Source organism: Falco cherrug, chromosome 2 (genome assembly GCF_023634085.1).
Source record: "Falco cherrug isolate bFalChe1 chromosome 2, bFalChe1.pri, whole genome shotgun sequence".
Taxonomy (NCBI): Eukaryota; Metazoa; Chordata; class Aves; order Falconiformes; family Falconidae; genus Falco; species Falco cherrug.
The window spans coordinates 114,404,247-114,422,095 of record NC_073698.1 but is presented as its reverse complement, the minus strand read 5'-3'; the positions used below and the strand labels follow the sequence as shown (position 1 = coordinate 114,422,095).

General features: G+C 41.9%; 1 protein-coding gene across 1 annotated transcript; it reads right to left on the bottom strand.

The window, feature by feature from the left end:
- Positions 1–405: 405 nt before the first annotated feature.
- On the bottom strand, positions 406–12,193 carry MAEL (maelstrom spermatogenic transposon silencer). Its single transcript, XM_055702424.1, is given in 13 exon segments — positions 406–449; positions 452–486; positions 488–552; positions 803–935; positions 2,533–2,595; positions 3,706–3,847; positions 4,429–4,483; positions 5,348–5,475; positions 6,318–6,359; positions 6,868–7,023; positions 8,992–9,094; positions 11,260–11,346; positions 12,062–12,193. Coding segments are annotated over 13 exon segments (1,185 nt in total).
- Positions 12,194–17,849: the final 5,656 nt, after the last annotated feature.

The window sequence follows — 17,849 nt, the reverse complement described above, 5'->3', positions numbered from 1 at the left end:
ATCAAACAAATTCCATCTCCAAAAAGACAACTTTAAATGAGCAGTCTTTATAAACCAAGTTATAACAGAATACTTGCAATAAGTACCAGTTGAGTCTGCAAATGTGATTTAAGAGCAAGGAGAGTATTTTAAAGACAGCCCTGACTCAAAGCACTGAGGCATATGAGAATGGACTTCACATAACAAAAAAAATGAGGGGATATAAACTAGAGAGCAACATTTGTAAGAAAGAACAGATTTTGAGAGACCTTTTAGACCATAAGATTGTGGCCAGTAAGAAAAGGGCAGCTCTTTATGTTTAAGTCTTCAGAAATTCGGTGAAATCCATACGCAGTAATAAGTGCAGCTGATGCAGAGCTGTTTAAGCTTTATGCCCCTGACATGCAACATCTAAGTCTAGAAATTTCAAAAAGCAGCAGTTGGATTAAGTTTCAACATGTCTTTACCCTTACAAATGTGAAAGCTTCAAACTCACAGTTAGAAGAAAAACTCTTGATCCTGACTTGGAGAAGCAAAATGTCTGTCGCATCCAGAACCCTCAGCCTCCACCTCCTGTATAAAGAAATAAACATTCACAATAATATGTCTTCTAAAACGCAGTACACAACTATCCATGAAACTACAAATTATGGTCAAAAATCACAAGAAATTACCCAGCTAGTGATTATTTTTCTTTCATCAGTCTGCCCAATATATGTTACAAAAGACAGTATCCAAAGAGAAAAGAACTAAGCTGAAATTGGCAAGTTTGAAAACTTATGGAACTAGAAATAACACAGGGTATCAGTTTAAAGAATCTGACCTGAAAACATCCAGCATCCAGCATCACCATCTTGGTATTTCCACTTTCACCATAATCACAGTCTTGAAGGGGCATGTGAGCTGCTGTCAGTGAGACTCCATACATACTAGCTAAAGATTTACTGATGCAGTAACTTCACCAAGAAAAAAAGAAAACAAGAAAAGTTTGACTAAGAAGGCTGTGACGTTTATGTATGGAAGCACAGCATTTTTAGTTCTTCAACTGGCAAACAAAAGCAACAACAGACTCAAATGCATAGAGCGGATGACAGAGGGCAGAAGGACATTATTGCAGCAGCTAAATAGTTACCCTGCATCCTTCCAAGACCACCAGACTTATTCTACAGCTACACATGAAGTGAAAACAACTGCTTCTCCACACTATCAAATGCAGTCACACCTAGAAGTGTGAAAAGCACTATTTCTTCCTGCAAGGCATAGCAGTCCATAACAAGATTCTTTGAATGAAAGACCATTCATTATTATCTCTCTCAAAGTGCTACTACTACTTAGTGAGATCTTAAACAGTACTTCCTTCTTTCCCAGCTATTTACTTTCCCTTTCCCCACACCAAAAAAGATGACAGAAACTTATGTATGTACATTCTATGTAAGGCAGTAAAAAAAAATTTCCAAAGTAGAGATATACTGGGAATTTCTCACCAAATACAGGTATACTAAGTCTTTGAACAAAACCAGTGAATTCTAATGTAATTAACTTCTCTCAACTCTCCAATAGTAAGTGGAGGTAGTGAAAGGATGACTACAGAGTGATGGCCATTACTATCTGAAAATTACTGACTGAAACTGACCTTTATGAATGTGGAAACTGACCTTTACCAGTGAGGAATCAGAAACAACTGAACACAGGTTTGGCTGTGGGAGTACGGCAGTATGAGAGGTACTGAAGATTGCTTGGTTCTACTTCTGAAACCACAAGTGCCAATGACTGCACCGTGTCGTGCCAGAAACAGAAGGTCAGCAAAATATCTGATGTTTAAATATAATATAATAAATAAAAAAAATATTTCAAATATTTCATGTGACTAAGACCCTGAAAAATTCTCTAAAGAAGGAAAGAAAATTCTGGAAGGTCCCTAACTGGCATATAAATAGAAGCTTTTAAAGATACCAGACCAGAGAAGAAAAGAACTCCGGAAGAAACATCTCGAGAAACACAGAACGGCAACTTCGGTCCAACTCTCTGACTGGCCAACATGACAGTGTAAGATGTGAACTGGCTTTTCCTCCCCTGTGCCTAAGGATGCTTAGCACAGTTACTTCCTTAAGGACTGAGAAAAGTGAACAATTGCTCATAAAATGTAAGCACTTAAAGAATGATTGTTTGTATTTGCTTTTGTATTTTTATTGTTGTCAAAAAGAGTAAGCAAACTGGAGAATTCATTAGCTTCTAATAGTTGAATCACCAGGTCACTGGAAACGAAACCTTGGTCACAGGTTTCTCCCATGAGAAGACAAGTTACCCAAGGTAGCTATACAATACCACAGAAATTACACTACATCTAAGTGCTAAAACTTACAGCATAGTGCTAAGCCACATAAACAGCAATGAAAAGTACAATTACAACAAATCTTGGGGGGGGGGGGGGGGGCACGGGAAGGGAATAAATAAAACTCAAGATCTAGAGCTACAGTGCTCCAGGCAGTCAGAAATGCGCATCTATAACAAAAAAAGTCATCATACTGGAGATAACTCCTTAGCAATACTCACGCAATTTTCTTACAGGATGCCAAAGCACACCAGAGTATATCATTCTCTTCATGCCACTTGCATCTACATGAAATGAAGCTCAGCCTTATTTCAGAAGCTTTTACATTGTTAATCAACATTAATAATTGGTCTGGTCAGAAGGAACAGGAACAAATATTAAAGATGTTCTCTTTTTGTCTCAGTGACCATACAGTATCTTTAAAATTGCAGAGGATCAGTATTCAATAACTAAGTTTTAAGTGGTTTATGCAGAGTTAAAAGGCATACTTAACAGGCAACCTGCTTCATGCTGAAGTAGGGAAGGGAGAAAAGAAAATCCTAAGAGAAAAACAGAAATTAAAGGTAACAATTTGAAGTTTCCCATTCATGCAAAACAGTTGCTCTCAGTACAAGCATCCCCACTTTCCAAACGTGTGTTTCAAGTACATTTTCCCATTCTTGTTAAGGTCTCCCTCTAGTGTGAGGATACTCATGGAAACCGAGTACACCTGACTAAAATGATAAAGTGACACCAATTATCCCAACGGATCTTAAATTCCACACATACTATAAACAGACTTCCAAGAATAATCTTTTTTTTTTTAATCTACTAAAATTTAAGATCAAATTATTGGTTCTTTCTTAAAACAGTAGCAGAGGAAAAGCTAAAGTGTATTTTTAAGTTAATGGCAAAGCTTTACTGTTCACAACACAAATGGGCTTCCAGATGTATAATAAAGAACATTCGTTCCAGAAGAAAAAAGACAGGATCTAGCTTAATGCTTACACTTGGGGACTTGATTTACACCACTGGGAAACATCCTTGTCACTCATCACAATAGCAGCATAAGGCATTTGATGTACAGCAACAGCCAGGTCCCATCCAAATTACATTCCTACAAGTCTGAATCTTCTCACTTCTATGATTTCCAGTTAAATACCATAAATATATTTAATTCCCATCTTTACCCTCTCTTTTAAATTAGGCCTTAGACTCAGTGTTAAAAAGCCATCTACCTTTACACTTCTTTTGGGAAAGTATTTTTCATTTCCAGTTGTATTCATGACGTGACAAGAAGCATTTCTGATTAGAAGGCTTGTAAAACATCCTAGCCTAGCAACATGCAAGCTCTATGTAGGGCACGAAGACTCATCAGGCTAACACACGTTTCCACAAAGAAGAATCCAACATACCTGGTATTACTGGAGAAATTCCACAGAAAGACGTCCAGTTCTCCATACACCCAATTCTTGGATGGCATCTTTTGGTATTTCTTCTGGTACAGTTTTGTTAGCAAGTCTTCTACAGTAAGAAGCTCCAGACGGCTCTCAATGCCTATAGCTCAGAGAAAATCCAGGTCAGGAGAACAAAAGTCAGTGAATATTCTGCTCAACTCACTTCTCAGTCAGTCCCTGTTCACTGCCCAGCCTCTTACCAGAGCATCAAAGCTCTCATAAATCTTATCAATTTATTCCACAAGTGGTTTAATAAAACCTGGCTTCTTAGCCAAGAGGGTCATCCTATCTTCCCATAATTTTCCCCACTTCAGTAATTAGGTATTCTAGTTGTGGACCATCTCTCCTCAGAAGCTGTTTGTTTTCCCATGTGTTATAATATTTTCGCTTTCACAGTGATCTCACTGCCTCTAGTGCTCCTTTAACTGACTGAGCAAGAAACAGTGTATGTTATACTACAGATGGGCTCATTAGCCAGTCAGCTAATCATCCTGCTGTTTTACTGTCACTGATGGGAAGGAAAAGAAGAGGGAGAAGCACACAAAGTAGTTCTAGCTACCAGTACCAGCTTTTATGAAACCTTTGAGACCCAAAAATTTTCAGACAAATACGGCTGTCCATGCTTACATAACCCTTATTTCCTGTGGGGCAGGAGGAGGCCAAAAATGATCCATTTCTCACCTGTGAGGCTAGCCATCCGATTGAGACACCAGTTAATTCTGAATCTGTCATTAGACTAGGGGAAAGAAAGTTTCTGTCACATTGAAGTACAGTATATAATTCTCACATGTGCACAACTCCTGACTACGTCTGAAAAAGTCACCTCCAACAGAAAACTCAAGTGTTTGTGGGATTGAGCGTACACCCTTCACGAAAGTTATCTTGATGAGGAACGAAATGCCACAGAGGCTTTCCAACCAAACCCCAGGAGAAATCCTGGACTAATGTTTGGGGATGGGTTAACCCATACTGCAGGTACCTCCATTAAGCACTCCTGAGGGGTTTTTTTGTTTGTTTGTTTTACACATACTTCTTCAGAGCCCTGTATTTATGGATGGAGCTCAAGATCTCGACACTTCCCACCTTTTTAGTAATTAACATTAGGCTTGAGTGGAATCAAAATGCAATATACTTGTCACGAAGCTTAAAAGCCTCTGCATCCTAAAGTTTTGTTTTCCTCACTGGCAAGTGAAATTTGATCAAAATTTAAGATTGACAGTATTCTCATGGGGAAAGAGTCGTAAAAGCATCCCTTAAAAAAGCAGGATTGTGTGACTTATTTAGCACAATCAGTCTAAGACAATCTTAAAAGCCCTTAACCTAAGTCAAAACAATGTCAGAGACAAAGTTAAATGTTCATCAGTAGACTAGAGCCAGAAATGCAGGATGAAAATAAGAAAGCAGAAAATTAGGTCTCTGCTTTACAAAAAGGTTAGCTTTTAGGGGCCATTTCTTCCTGCACAGAGCTGGGGAACTTTGGAAGTGTCTTTTCCTACTCATTTGCACACTGGTTAGGTTTTAAAGTAAAGTATCACCTTAGATATCCAACAGAAGTGAAATCAGACGTTTTGATTTAGAGCATCTTTGACCTTGACCATACCCTGCAGTAAAAGTGAGGCCAAACACCTCTGGCTGGCTGGGCAAACTCAAGAAGTTCCCGTAAGACAACTGTGTAACAAGTACGTGAAAGATGAAATCCAGATACAGGGATCTTATGAGTAGCATCACCTAATGAAGGAGGGAGGCAGAAAAAAAAAAAAAGTCATGAGAAGTCCTGTTTCCTTAAACGACAGAATTCCCTCCTCCTTTGTATTTTTTCATATACACACACACACACTTCCTCTTCTCTACAGGGACCATCTGTGATTAAGCTATCAAAACCTTGCTTCCCTCAGCAGAAGACTGGCGGGTTCGGGCTGTGAGCAAACACACACACTTACCCCTTTTAAAAGACCATTATCTAAGTATTTCACATAGGAAAACATGGGCCAAGTTTGTTCCCTCTGTACACAAGGGGAGGAAGTGTCCTAATAGAAACAAACTGAAATCTATAAACACTACTGAAGAGTCACAAGGGAAACAAGGCAGGCCAAGCCAGACACAACAACCGTATAAATAATTTAACTTTGTTGTTACATGTAAAGCTACAAAACACTTTTAAATACAATCTAGTATCTTTCAGTTACCCTATTATGAACTAGCACTTCATGCTAAAGACATACACAAGGACTGTCAAGGGAAGGACACTCTGCCCATATGGGCCTGAAAGCATTTAAAGCTATACAAAGATGTCCTGTTTAAGAACATACTGCAGTTATTATTGAATTAAAGAAGGAAAACAGAATACAAATAACTCTGCCATTGATAAAACCATTTTGGGTGAAGTGCTCTGCCATTTGTGGGTAAAAGAAACATAAAAGGTGATTGTGACAAGCTGTCTGTTAGTCCTTGAAACTTGGCAAGTTCACAGAAGGAACTGCAGACTTACAAAACATTTGGACAGAGATCAGATAAGCTGAACCTAAAACTGTACAACCTGCATACCATTATTTTTCTCCATTGATACTCACTAGCAGCCTGGCAGTGGTACCGAAAACCACGTGGTGGTACTTCTGCAGAAGAGCAGGGGAGACGGAAGAAAAAGAACAATCATCCAACATCCACAATGACAGATTTTTAAGTCTACACCATAGTTTCATGCAGAGATAGGAACAGCTTTATTTTCCTTTGTGGCCTTGTACAAGTGCCACAACCACTTCTTAAAAAGTTATTTTCAGTTATATGTATTTTAAAAAACCAAGTATATTGTATAGATGTGTTTAGGACCAATCAAGACGAACATTTATTGGCACAAAATATAAAGCACAAACATCTGAAGGTCCTCCCAGATTTATTCCCCCTCTTTGAAGCTTCATGCAGTTCTGATGCCCAAGCCCATCTCTTCAGAAACAATCAGCACTGCTCCAATATTTAAAGAAGTCAAGCCACATACAGTCAAAGAAATAAACCTGTCTTAATACCAGAAATCTAATCTGGGCAGCAGTAAGTAGACACTAGAAAGCCTCCCTCTCACCCCAAAAAAAGATGAACTACTACTTGTCTCCCCTCCTTGGAACTCACCTGGATCTATGAAGTGGTGGAAATCAGCCATTATACCATCCTGTAGGGAGTACCTGACGCACCCGATCTCACAAGGAAGGAAGCGCTGTTCACAGTGGGATGGCAGCTTGCCATGGCTGTAAATGTTCATGAAGTAGAAGATGTCTGTGACCACAGCTGAAAGCAAAACAAAAAACCAAACCACAAAACTCACACTTCCAGAAGAGCCACCAGACGTTACAGCAAGTCCCCCTGGCCTCACCTCACCCAGTGAAAGCTTTGGTGCACTTTATTATACGAGTGATTAAAGTAGGGTAATGACCAAGTAAAACATAAGCTCTTTCTCTGCATCAGAGATGACAAGGTAACTAATGCTTATGCAACAGTTCAGTCATACCTATAGTTCTGGTATGCCTTCCACAGCTGCTACTGTGTGTAGAGATCAGGGCAAAACACACCCAAAATAAAAACAATTGTAAAAAAATGAATCCCCAAACCCACAAGAATGTTAAAGAGGCCTGGAATTCAACAGGAACTACTTAGCCTTTAGGAAAATAAGGTTAGAAAAGAGAAGAAAAAAATCAGTAACGGCAAAACAGCCTCACAAGCTCAGTTCAGTAATTTACACAAGTTAAATGAGCTGGCAATAATCTTCTAGGGTAAGAGGAGACGAGAAGTCTGCTAATTAAAAGGATTGCTTCTCCTCCGCTAAATGAGCTCCCCAAGAAGGCAGCAAGAATACCCAAGGCAAGTGTTAAGAAATAAATTTATCGTTTACCAATTTAAAACATATCCAACTATGAAAAATATTTCACAATACACCTTAATCCTTTCCTCCACGAATGTCAAAGTGTTCTCACTGAAGTTTAAAGGTAGCTATTTTATCCTTATCCTCAAGTTTTGCCCCTCATCAAAAAATCCTGCTTGTTCTAGTAAATAATAGAGATGTATAACTGTTTTTACACAGAAACCATGCTGCATGCCAGACTTCATGGCATTTAACATCAGCCGCCCTAAGCTTGAATGCTGATGCTCTCTTACGTGGGTCTTAAGCTCTACCAGCTGCAGGGTCATAGGAAAGATACCTTTCCTCCTACCAGAGTTTCAGCTGCTCTGCTTATGAAAAACTGGATATAGCTACAGGGAACCATACAGGACTTAGTTACTGAGAAATACTAAGGAGCAGCATCGTAAAATGCATCTCAGTTATCCTTTATCATTATCCCTCTCATTCAGTTTAAAGATCAATTGTGTCAGCTCAAGCCACCATGATCAACCTCATCATATTTGCATCACAGCGACAGGGCAGCATGACCTCTGGCAGGCAGGACACTAACAGGTATTACACTTCTCATAGAGCAACTCTTTCTTGTCCCTCCATAACCACAACAACATGAAAATAGTTCAAGACTTGCTGGGTAAAAGGCTTGAGCTGAGACTTAACACAGCAAATAGAGCTATATATGAACTGGCTGCTTGACTATCTTGTAAGCACTACCATTTATCATTTTTCAGGTTAATATTCACTGGGGAACATATGAGAGATGTGTTCATTATTCAATTCTAATTAAAACATTCATTTGAAGAGGGGGTACAACTAAGAAAGGTTTAGTTTTCAAGAGCTCTTTCAATAAGGAAGTAAGCTAGGATGTTACAAAAGCACTGACAAAGAATGTATCCCCTCCTTTATTCCCCCAGAAGCCAGATCATCATTTTATTTAAAAACTCTACCACACAAATTCTTAACTTCAGTGTCTAAAAACTCTTCACCCTTTAAAATTGGTACAAGTATTCTTTCATGCTGAACTTGGATTAGGCCTTGTAAGTCATAAACGTAGGAGCTAACGAATTACCTTTTACTTAAACCTTGAAATATTTCTTGAAAGAATTGAAAAGAACTATTAGTGGCTATACTCCCATCAAGCTAAAAAACAGAGGACAGAATTATTTTGGAGGGGGGTGGGAAAGTTGCAATGACTTCCCTCTATACTACAAAAGACCTTTTTACAGCGGTAGACCACTAGTTCCAAACAGTTGACAAAGCTATTAGCAAAATGTAAACTGCCTTTGTACAGCTACCATCAAGAGTATCTATAAAAGGCAAGCTTTAATCTACCAGGATCAAGTGCTTTAAGATTACTATACCCTGATCATTCTCCCAAGACATAGAGGAGGCATCTGGAAAAGAAGTAACACTGGGCATCTCTGTGGTCACACAAGAAGGAACCGGATGAGCCAGATTACACATCTGGAAAAAGAGGAGAAAGTTTAAAAAAAAAAAAAATCAAGACAGTCTACTACCCCCAGTGAAGTCCTTCACTCCTCGCCCACTAACAGTTATGGTTAGGTGGAACAAGTCTGCAGTGCATACACAAGTGCCTGTGTACCTGCAGACTAGGAAGGCGAGATTTCTCTTCTAACAAAAAGAGACACACATATCTTAGAACCTTGATCAACTCACTACAACTGGAAAGAACTGCAGCTAAATTTACAAAATGTAATTTAAGAAAAAAAAAATAATTTGTTAGGTTCAACCACTTGTCACAAGTGAGGAACTTTTCAAATTGGAGTTTCAAAATTTTTTCCATAAACTTTTTCGTAAAGTTTGGCACACATTAGTTGCCTTTGACTATGAGCTGAATTCACAAAAAGCTGATAAAGCCTCAAGGAAGTCATCAGATTGCTCTGGCACAGAGCAAGTAAGAGGGGTGCGTATGCCATTAAGCATTGCAAATCCATGCATGAACAATTAGCTTTTAAGAGGACAGGAAAAGAAATCTGGCAGGCTTACAGAATTCAATCATTCAAGATCCAAACTGGGAATAACAATCCACATCTAGGCACACTAATTCCAGGTGACTACTACAGCCAAAGTTCATTGATTATCAGTTTGAACTATTTAAAACGAAATGAGGAATTAGTCCCATCCAAGTAAGCTTAGGTCACCTCCAAAATATGACCAAGACCTTTCACTACACAAAATAACTGTGGTTGCCTGTGTACAGGGCTATGATTAATAAACTGAGATCACATATAATCTCATACATACACACTTCCTTATTTCCACTGACAGGCAATGAGGATGATGCTTTTTATTTTGGTAAAGCAATTATTCCTTTCCCTGATTACAGCTTTCTAAAATGCTACCACTTGTGGAAGGAAATACAGAAGCCTCCATTTATGACTTAATTGCCATTTCATGTAGCTCTCCATTACACATGAAAATGGAGCTTCATTAATTACACACCCCTAGCCTGCTAAATAACACGACGACGATCACATTTTACACAGCTCTTTCCCATACAGGCAGGCTCCCAGAATCAGAAAAAATTGCCTAACATCTCCCTACTAGTCTAGATTAACTAAATTAACTAATCTAGATTTACTAGTTACTCCAAACTATGATCATCCTGTCATTCGCTCTAGCATCATGTGTTTTGAAGTCCTAAATATTTACTCCCACCAGTAATCTGTAGATCACAGTCAATATCTAGTAATACGGGATAAAGAAGTAAATGAAGTATTATCCATTTACTCAATCAGGCTCTTTGCTTTGACACACCAATTTTAACACTGCCATCCAAGACTGGAATAAAATAAGCTTTCTGACACTTCACATAATTCAAATTCCAAAGCAAACTATGCTTCAAGGAACTGCTGGGAGACAGAGACACAGACAGAAGGGGAAAAAAAAACAACAACCCAAAAGCAAAAAGGACATACATACACCTTTTCAAGACAGTAAACAGTAGAAGGGATCTGTTTAGCACTATTTCTGACCACACCACATTCAGTTTAACCTAACTGCTTACACTTCTGTGTTGTGGGATTTTGTCCTCTACCACAGCATTACTATTCTCTCCATAATCAAAGGAACCTAAAAATAATGGCAAGGTATAATTATTCTTTTTTTGCCTAGGTTGCAACATTTCATTGACCTGGTTCCTCACACAGCCACTCAAATGTCAAGTCAGCTGTGTGTAAGATGTGTTTCCAGGCCATCAGACAAGAGCCATCTAAATTAAGAACATCCACGAAGCAAAAGCAACATGGACCTATGACCAGAAATACCAATTTACAGTATTAGAAATGAAATAACCATTGTTAAGTCAGTCACTGTAAAGTATTGTTAAACAGAAACTTAAGTTGTTAGAAAACTGTATTTTACATGGTAAAAGTGCCTGCAGGAACAACCTGCGCTGCTTTAAAATGGTATAGAGTATTCTCACCCTCAGTTCAAACCAAAACAATTTTCTGCATAGCCTTTGTAACGGTATGGGCTACGACAGCAGCCGTTACCTCCAGAGGATGGACACTATGGAGAACGCACTATCATAACTGACCAAACCCCAACATCCCTTACGCCCCCTCTTATGTAGCTACATAGAAGGGTGTTCCTTTACCAGCACTTACCTCTTCTACTGCCTTCTGAGAGCGTTTCCTTTCATTCCACTTACGAACCTTCTCTGTATACACCCCCTTTTCTTCCTTAGTCAATAACTTGAAGGAAAGCAAATTGTTAAAAGGGGGGTTACTGCTTCCTTCTAGTAGTCCCACAAACCAACAACCTCTTAAAGAGTGCATTTCCAAAGGATGTTATCAATACTTGGCAAGAACTGCAACTAACATACTCGAACACTTTCAGTACCTTTCCCCCTAACAAAGGCAGAAGCTTTGATTGAAAACACCTAGCAAACACATGCTCTTGAGCATCTTCAGGCAAAGACAAACTAGCACCGCTCCACCACAAACAAGGTCTTCTGAAACTACTCTTGCCAACCAGGGATACCACTGCCCATTACACACAAGCCAGAGCTAACCCCCACAGCTGAGGGGAGGCCCATGTAACTTGCCCTTCTTATCTAGAGCCAGCTATGACCACTCAGGCTACCCATCTGAACCACTCAACCCAGGCCTGCTGAGCCACCGGCTACCTTACCCTCTGAAAAAGGCCAAGCCGACATTTTTTCCCCCACACAAACTACACAGGGGCACCACACAGATCCACCAGGTGGGTGCTGGCTCCCCACCAGCGAGCAGCTGAGCCGCTACGTAACCCACAGCCCCAGCACGCCACGGCTGGAGCAGGTGCAGGCCCGGGCCGCGGGCCTCCCCGCTGCCCTCCCCACCATTAAGCTGCGTTAACCCGAGGCCGTTCCGCCCCCCCGCAGGAGGCCGGAGGGGCTGCGGGAGCCGAGAGGGCCCTTCCCCTCACCGCCCACGCCTGGGAGCAGTAGGGGATGGCATCAACCACGCGGCTGACGGGCAGGCCGCGCCGCTGCAGCTCGGGCAGCTGGTCGCGGACGAAGAGGCAGTAGGGGCTGAGCGAGCCCCTGCGGCCCGCCATGGCGGCGGCCTCCCCTCGCCAGGCCGACAGGGCGCGGGGGCTGCACTCAGGGGCGGGGCGGGGCGGGGCCGCGTTTTGGCGGGCCGGGGAGCACCGCCCTCGGCCCTAATGGCTGCCCGGCCTGAGGCGCTGGCGGCACCGCGGGTGGGCGGTTCGCGCCCCGCCGGCACCCCGGGTGTTACCACCTCGTGGAGAGCGTGGCAGGGTTGGTTGTTGTTTGGCGCATCTTTGGTTTGTTTCTTTTATTTTTTCAAGTTGTTTGGGTGCTGGGGGATAAGAAATCTGTAATGGGAGCAGCGGCTTGAAGCAAGCTCTTGCAGGCTTTTCAAAATGCATGCTGGCCACCCTCACGAGTTGGTAATATACAGATTTTTCAGAATAAAAGGATCATGCTTTTTGAGAGGTCTATATCCTCTCAATCTGAATTAGGTTATGTATGCAATTTAGTAAAATACTTACAAAGAGTCCCTACGTTTATGCAAATAGATATGTTCATATGTATAAGCAAACAAGAAGAATAGAAGCAGCGATCAGCTGGAATTCCATATCTGAAGTACATGTACAGGTGCCATATATGTAGGATTTCTGAAGACACTTAGATCATCGCTTACAGCTACTCCATCTAGGCCGGAGGGGCCCTGCTGCCTGCATGACCCCTTGGCTCCGGCCTTGCTCTCCTGGAATGGCCTGGCCCCCGCTGCTCGCTGATGGCTGGAGCTGTGAGACAAGGCACGTGGTGATGGGCCTACTCCGAGCTTCTGGTAGGACTCAAAGCGCTCTCAGGACCTGGGTGAGAACAGGAGCTGACAGATAAGGGGGTAGGGGCCCAGCAGATACAGGAAGGAGTGGGGGAGGAAGTGAGGACTGACTTAAGTTAATAGGCCTGGGTCTGGTTTTGAGATATGTCGTAGAAAAGAGGAGGTAAAAAAGCATGCATGTGCTTGGAAAGACAGGCTTGCTTACTAAAAACACTGGGAGCCCATGTTATACAAAACTCTGAGTTTGGGTTGTTTTTTTTTCCCCTTTCATCTATCTCATTGACATAACTGACACTTCCTTCACTGAAAGTTTGCATCCTGAGCAGCAGTTCAGATAAGATAAAGGCTGGAAATAGTCTCATCTGCATCACCTTGATGAGCAACATGAGTTGTTTCCTCCCTTAAGCTTTCCATTCATCTCTCTCAAAAACCAAATGATCTTCACTGGCCATAGTAAAAAAATAAATAAATAAAAGGAAATTAGCAGGGCAATAACCACAACTGCCTTTAAAACAAAGTTTAATCAGTTTAGAGAAGGGAGTGTGAAATCTGGTTGCCTGGAACAGAGGACCCTACATTTGACACGAGACAGGGTTACTGAACTGGCAATGTTGCCATAGGCCCTAATTAAATCCTGACCAGGTTTTGCTTGTCCCAGTTGTGTGATGTCTCCCCCATTCCTCACAGTTCCCCTCGTCTTTTGGGGGATCTCCTGCATGTGGTTGCAGTTCTGTGTAGTACAGCAGAACAAGAGCTAGCATGCTGCTTCTCACGCAGCCATCTTCAATGGAGTTACCTAGACAATCTCGATAGAAACAAATCATGTAGCCCTGACTTGGAAAATTCTTTCCAATCGTCTATCCCAGAGTCCTCTAGAATTTACTGTAAACCTATGAGACATGAGGATAAAAATGGCAATAAAACACCGCCATGTATTTCTACATCACTGGAAAACTCTGCCTCTTCCCCTCAGTCTAGCTGCTTTTTTCATCTTCTAGATAGCGTCTTTAGCTCTAAAGGAGGTACTGTTGTTTAGGCTTAAATCTTTGGCCTAGCTGATTATGTTTGTCACTGCTGGAACTGCTGGCAGGTAAGGTCAGATCAGACTGCTCTTGCATCTCACTGGTGGCTGGTTTCTCTGAGGGTTAAACCCTAGCTCAGTTTAGTCTTCTGAAGGCTGTTCTGTCTTGATCAAATCCAGTGAAACAGCTCATTTTATGTTTGTGAACCACTTATTAAATTTGCTGTTAAACATACAGAAGGAGTCAATCACAGTGTTAAAAATGTATAAAATAGTGATGTAAACTCAATGAGAACAGCTGGGCATTTTTAAAGTCACTTTCACTGTTGTGGAAAATCATTCATATTCCAGTCTAGTTCCTGATAAATTAATCTCTGAGGAGGGACTGCAACAAATAACTTGTATCTTGTAAATACAAACTTCTGCACAGAGCCTAGTTTTTTAGGCAGAAAGGCGAGTATTTACTGTTCTATTACTGTAAGAGCTGTTGCTAGGAGTGTGTCTGTTCACTGTTGTTTTACTTCACATCATGTTCTTTTCTCTCCTGTGCAGCTTTGGGACCTACCCTTTAGCAGCCCTTCCTTTTAAAGAAATTCAGATAATGTGTGCTTCAACTGTTTGAAAAACACAAGGCTCCACTAATAGCTCTCCTAGGGCTAGAGGTGTGGTTGGAAAACAAAATTCGTAAGCAGGGGAGAGAGAAAAGATTTTCCTATGTTGGGTGGGGGGCAGAGAAACAACAGGGAACAGATCATCTTCAGAGCATCACATCACATCATCAGTATTCTTCCCCAGGGCTCTGAGGAGAGCCCAGCATCTCTGAAGGAACTTGTGTTTTAACTCTTTGATTGTCCATTGTTTAACTTAGTTGGCAAAGGAGTTCTTTGGACCATTTATACTGATTTGTAAATAACTTTTGTAGCACTGGGGCCATTCCAGCAGATAAAAGCAAGTGTTGTGCCAGTATTTATGTATCACTTTTTTTTTTTTTTTTTAAAGCACTTAGTTCAATTAAATGACTCGATATGCCAACACTTAACTCCTAGGTACCTGGCCTTGGAAACCCAGCTCCAGATTTAGGGGCCTGTGGATGGAGTTTGTCAGATATCTCAAAATAGGGTCTATGCACCCTAGTACTATGTAGAGAGAAAAACTGTCTGGAACTATTCTGCCAGTAACGTATTTTCATTCAGGACTCATGGCTATAATCTTTCCAAGGTATGTCTTACAGTTGTTTGTCAGAAAGAATGAGCAAAGTTATTCTAAAAATATGGCAGCGACTACATCTGCTGCTACCCGCTAATCTGCTGGTCTAAGGCTACAGCACTTTCCCCCAAAGTGAAATATTTAGTGTTTACGTTAGAGGAGTCAGGCCAGATCCATCAGCCCAAGAGACATGAGGCTGATGCAGATCCACACTCCCAGGTCCAACTGAAGGGAGGTCGATTGTGTATTCCCAGTCTAATGTGCCAGCTCCTCTTGTGGGTTTTCCATTAGAGATGCACCATCTGCACCCCCCTCCCTGGCTTTCAGGGCACATCACCTTCTCACCAGCTACTCCAGCTTGATCATTACTAATGCTAACACACTTGTATGTGCACTCCCCCCTGGCACCACTGATGTAAGGGCTTCTGACCCCTGGTCCACTCTAGTGGACACCACTTCTTGTCACTCACTTGGGTCTCTCCAACCACTGGCACCCAGGGACATGGTGCCTGTGGTCCCAGTCCAGCTTCTCACTCCAGTTGCTGGCCCCATGGATACATGGAGCCCTCTGTGACCTGCAGTCCCATTCCAGTTGCTAGCACTGAAGTCGACCCATTCCTGTCTCTCCAGTCAGTGTCACCCAGGCACATGGGCTCTCCAACTCATGGCTTGACTAGAGGCTGGTGCTTAGATCCCCATACACACACATACACCTGAAGTAGAGAGTCCTTCACTGAGAAGAAGAGTTATAAATGAATTTAGTAAGATAAGAACAGGCTGTGCTGAGCAGGTGCAGGGCATGGCAGATAAGCACATCACCAAGCAAACTGTTCATATACAACTTGACCTTTCTATCCCCTTATACCTCTATTTTCCCACACTTGCTCCTTCCCAAATCACCTAGATCTCTGTCTTTCTTTGCCTTTGATTCCCACCCTAACCATCCCATAAGAAGTCCTATGCAATCCCAAAATGCTCTTCCCTTACGTCCTGTAACATGTCCTGTATCTGTAGGCTGCAGCCCCTCTCAGTCCTAAAGTTGCTGTGGTATTGACTCATCTTGATGGGCTTCATACCTGCACGCTGGGGCTAAGGCTTTCCTGGGACAGCCCTTGGAGGGGCCTGGACAGGTTTTCCCTTCCTCTGAGTCCTTAGTTTGGGTTCCCGTATGTCATTGTGTCCCTGTGCTCCTCTGGACTTGTGGAGATGGGCTTTTGGTGGGCTAATGGCTCTTGTGATAGGTTGGAGGAGCCAGGGCAGGGTATTATCTAGGCTACCTCCATGCCATTGTCTCTCTGCACCCCTTTGAGGGTGAGTAACCAGGCTTTTATCACATAATTGCACAGCTGATGTCTTTCTCAGCCTGGTTATAGAGGGTTTAAACCTACGGTTTCCCTGGAGTGTGATACAAAGTGGGAACTTTGCCTTTCCAGTCCAGTAATTATTATTGTTTCATATGTAACGCATACCCATTTCAGGAATCAGAACCTGCAGGCTTCCCCTTCCTTAGGTGAATGACTTAACCACTAAGCTATAGCCATCAGCTTTCTCTTGGTTGCACTCCTTTTCACCTAATGAATCTTGGGTTTCTTTCTGAACAGTGCCACGACTGCAAAAGGAGCGGGGAGTGCCTTACCTCTCAGCTGTGTGATTAAGGCTGAAACTTTGAACACCTAGGAGTCAGGAGGCCTTTTTATAAAAGGTGAGCCACATCCCCCTGCCTGTTCCCTTGCCTATCTTTGCAAGGCTTTGCTGAGTGTTAGATTTATTGTGAATGTCCTGGATCAGGCCTCACAGGTGGTATCAGCATGTTTCTTCCAAGTTTCTGGGGGAACTTGAGTGACAGCTGCTGTGCTTCTGTTTGCTCTTCAGAAACAGTTGTGTTTGTGCTGGGAGTTGCAGTACAGCAGGTCATGGGGTTGTGGGATGGATGGGACTTGCTGGGCAAGTGTGTAACCCTGCTGACCAGCACGTCCCAGAACCACTAAACCTGTTAAAAGGTAAGTGGCAACCAGCTACCTGTGTATGGTACAGCTGAATCCCCTCTATTCAATAAATTTCAAATATCTTTAATGCTGTGGCTCCAATAAAACCATCACATTGTTCCAGTATCCTCGACAAATACTAGAAAATCTTTACTATCTGATAAGGCTTGGTTTTCAGGTGGAAAACAGGGATTTGGCTGGGACAACCTGGATGTATGTAAGCCTTAGCTTAGGTACTTGTTAGACATCTGTGTGCTTGGGACTATCTGGGCATGCAGAGAAGCAAAACTGTAAGCATGTAGTCAGCTTTGACAGTTGATTTTCAGACAGTGTATTTTCAGTCTCACGTTGTTGCTGAATGAGGGTTTTTTACATTGCTGTTCTTCTACATGTTAGGTACCAAAAATTTTCCAAAGTCTTGTTTTGGATCTGGCCTTAAGTAGGATGACCTGGGTAATTATAGACTTGTCAGACTGACAGGGATCCCAGGCGAAAGAATAGAATCACTGATACAGGAGTTGCTTCAATAATGTATTAAAGAAAAGTAATATAATTAATGCCAATCAACATGGGTTTGCAGAGAATAGGTCCTGTCACATTGGTTTGTAATTGCATCAAAAAGATAATAAGTGTGGTTACTAAAGGTAATGCATTCAGACACGTGAGGCACGTGACTTGACCACACA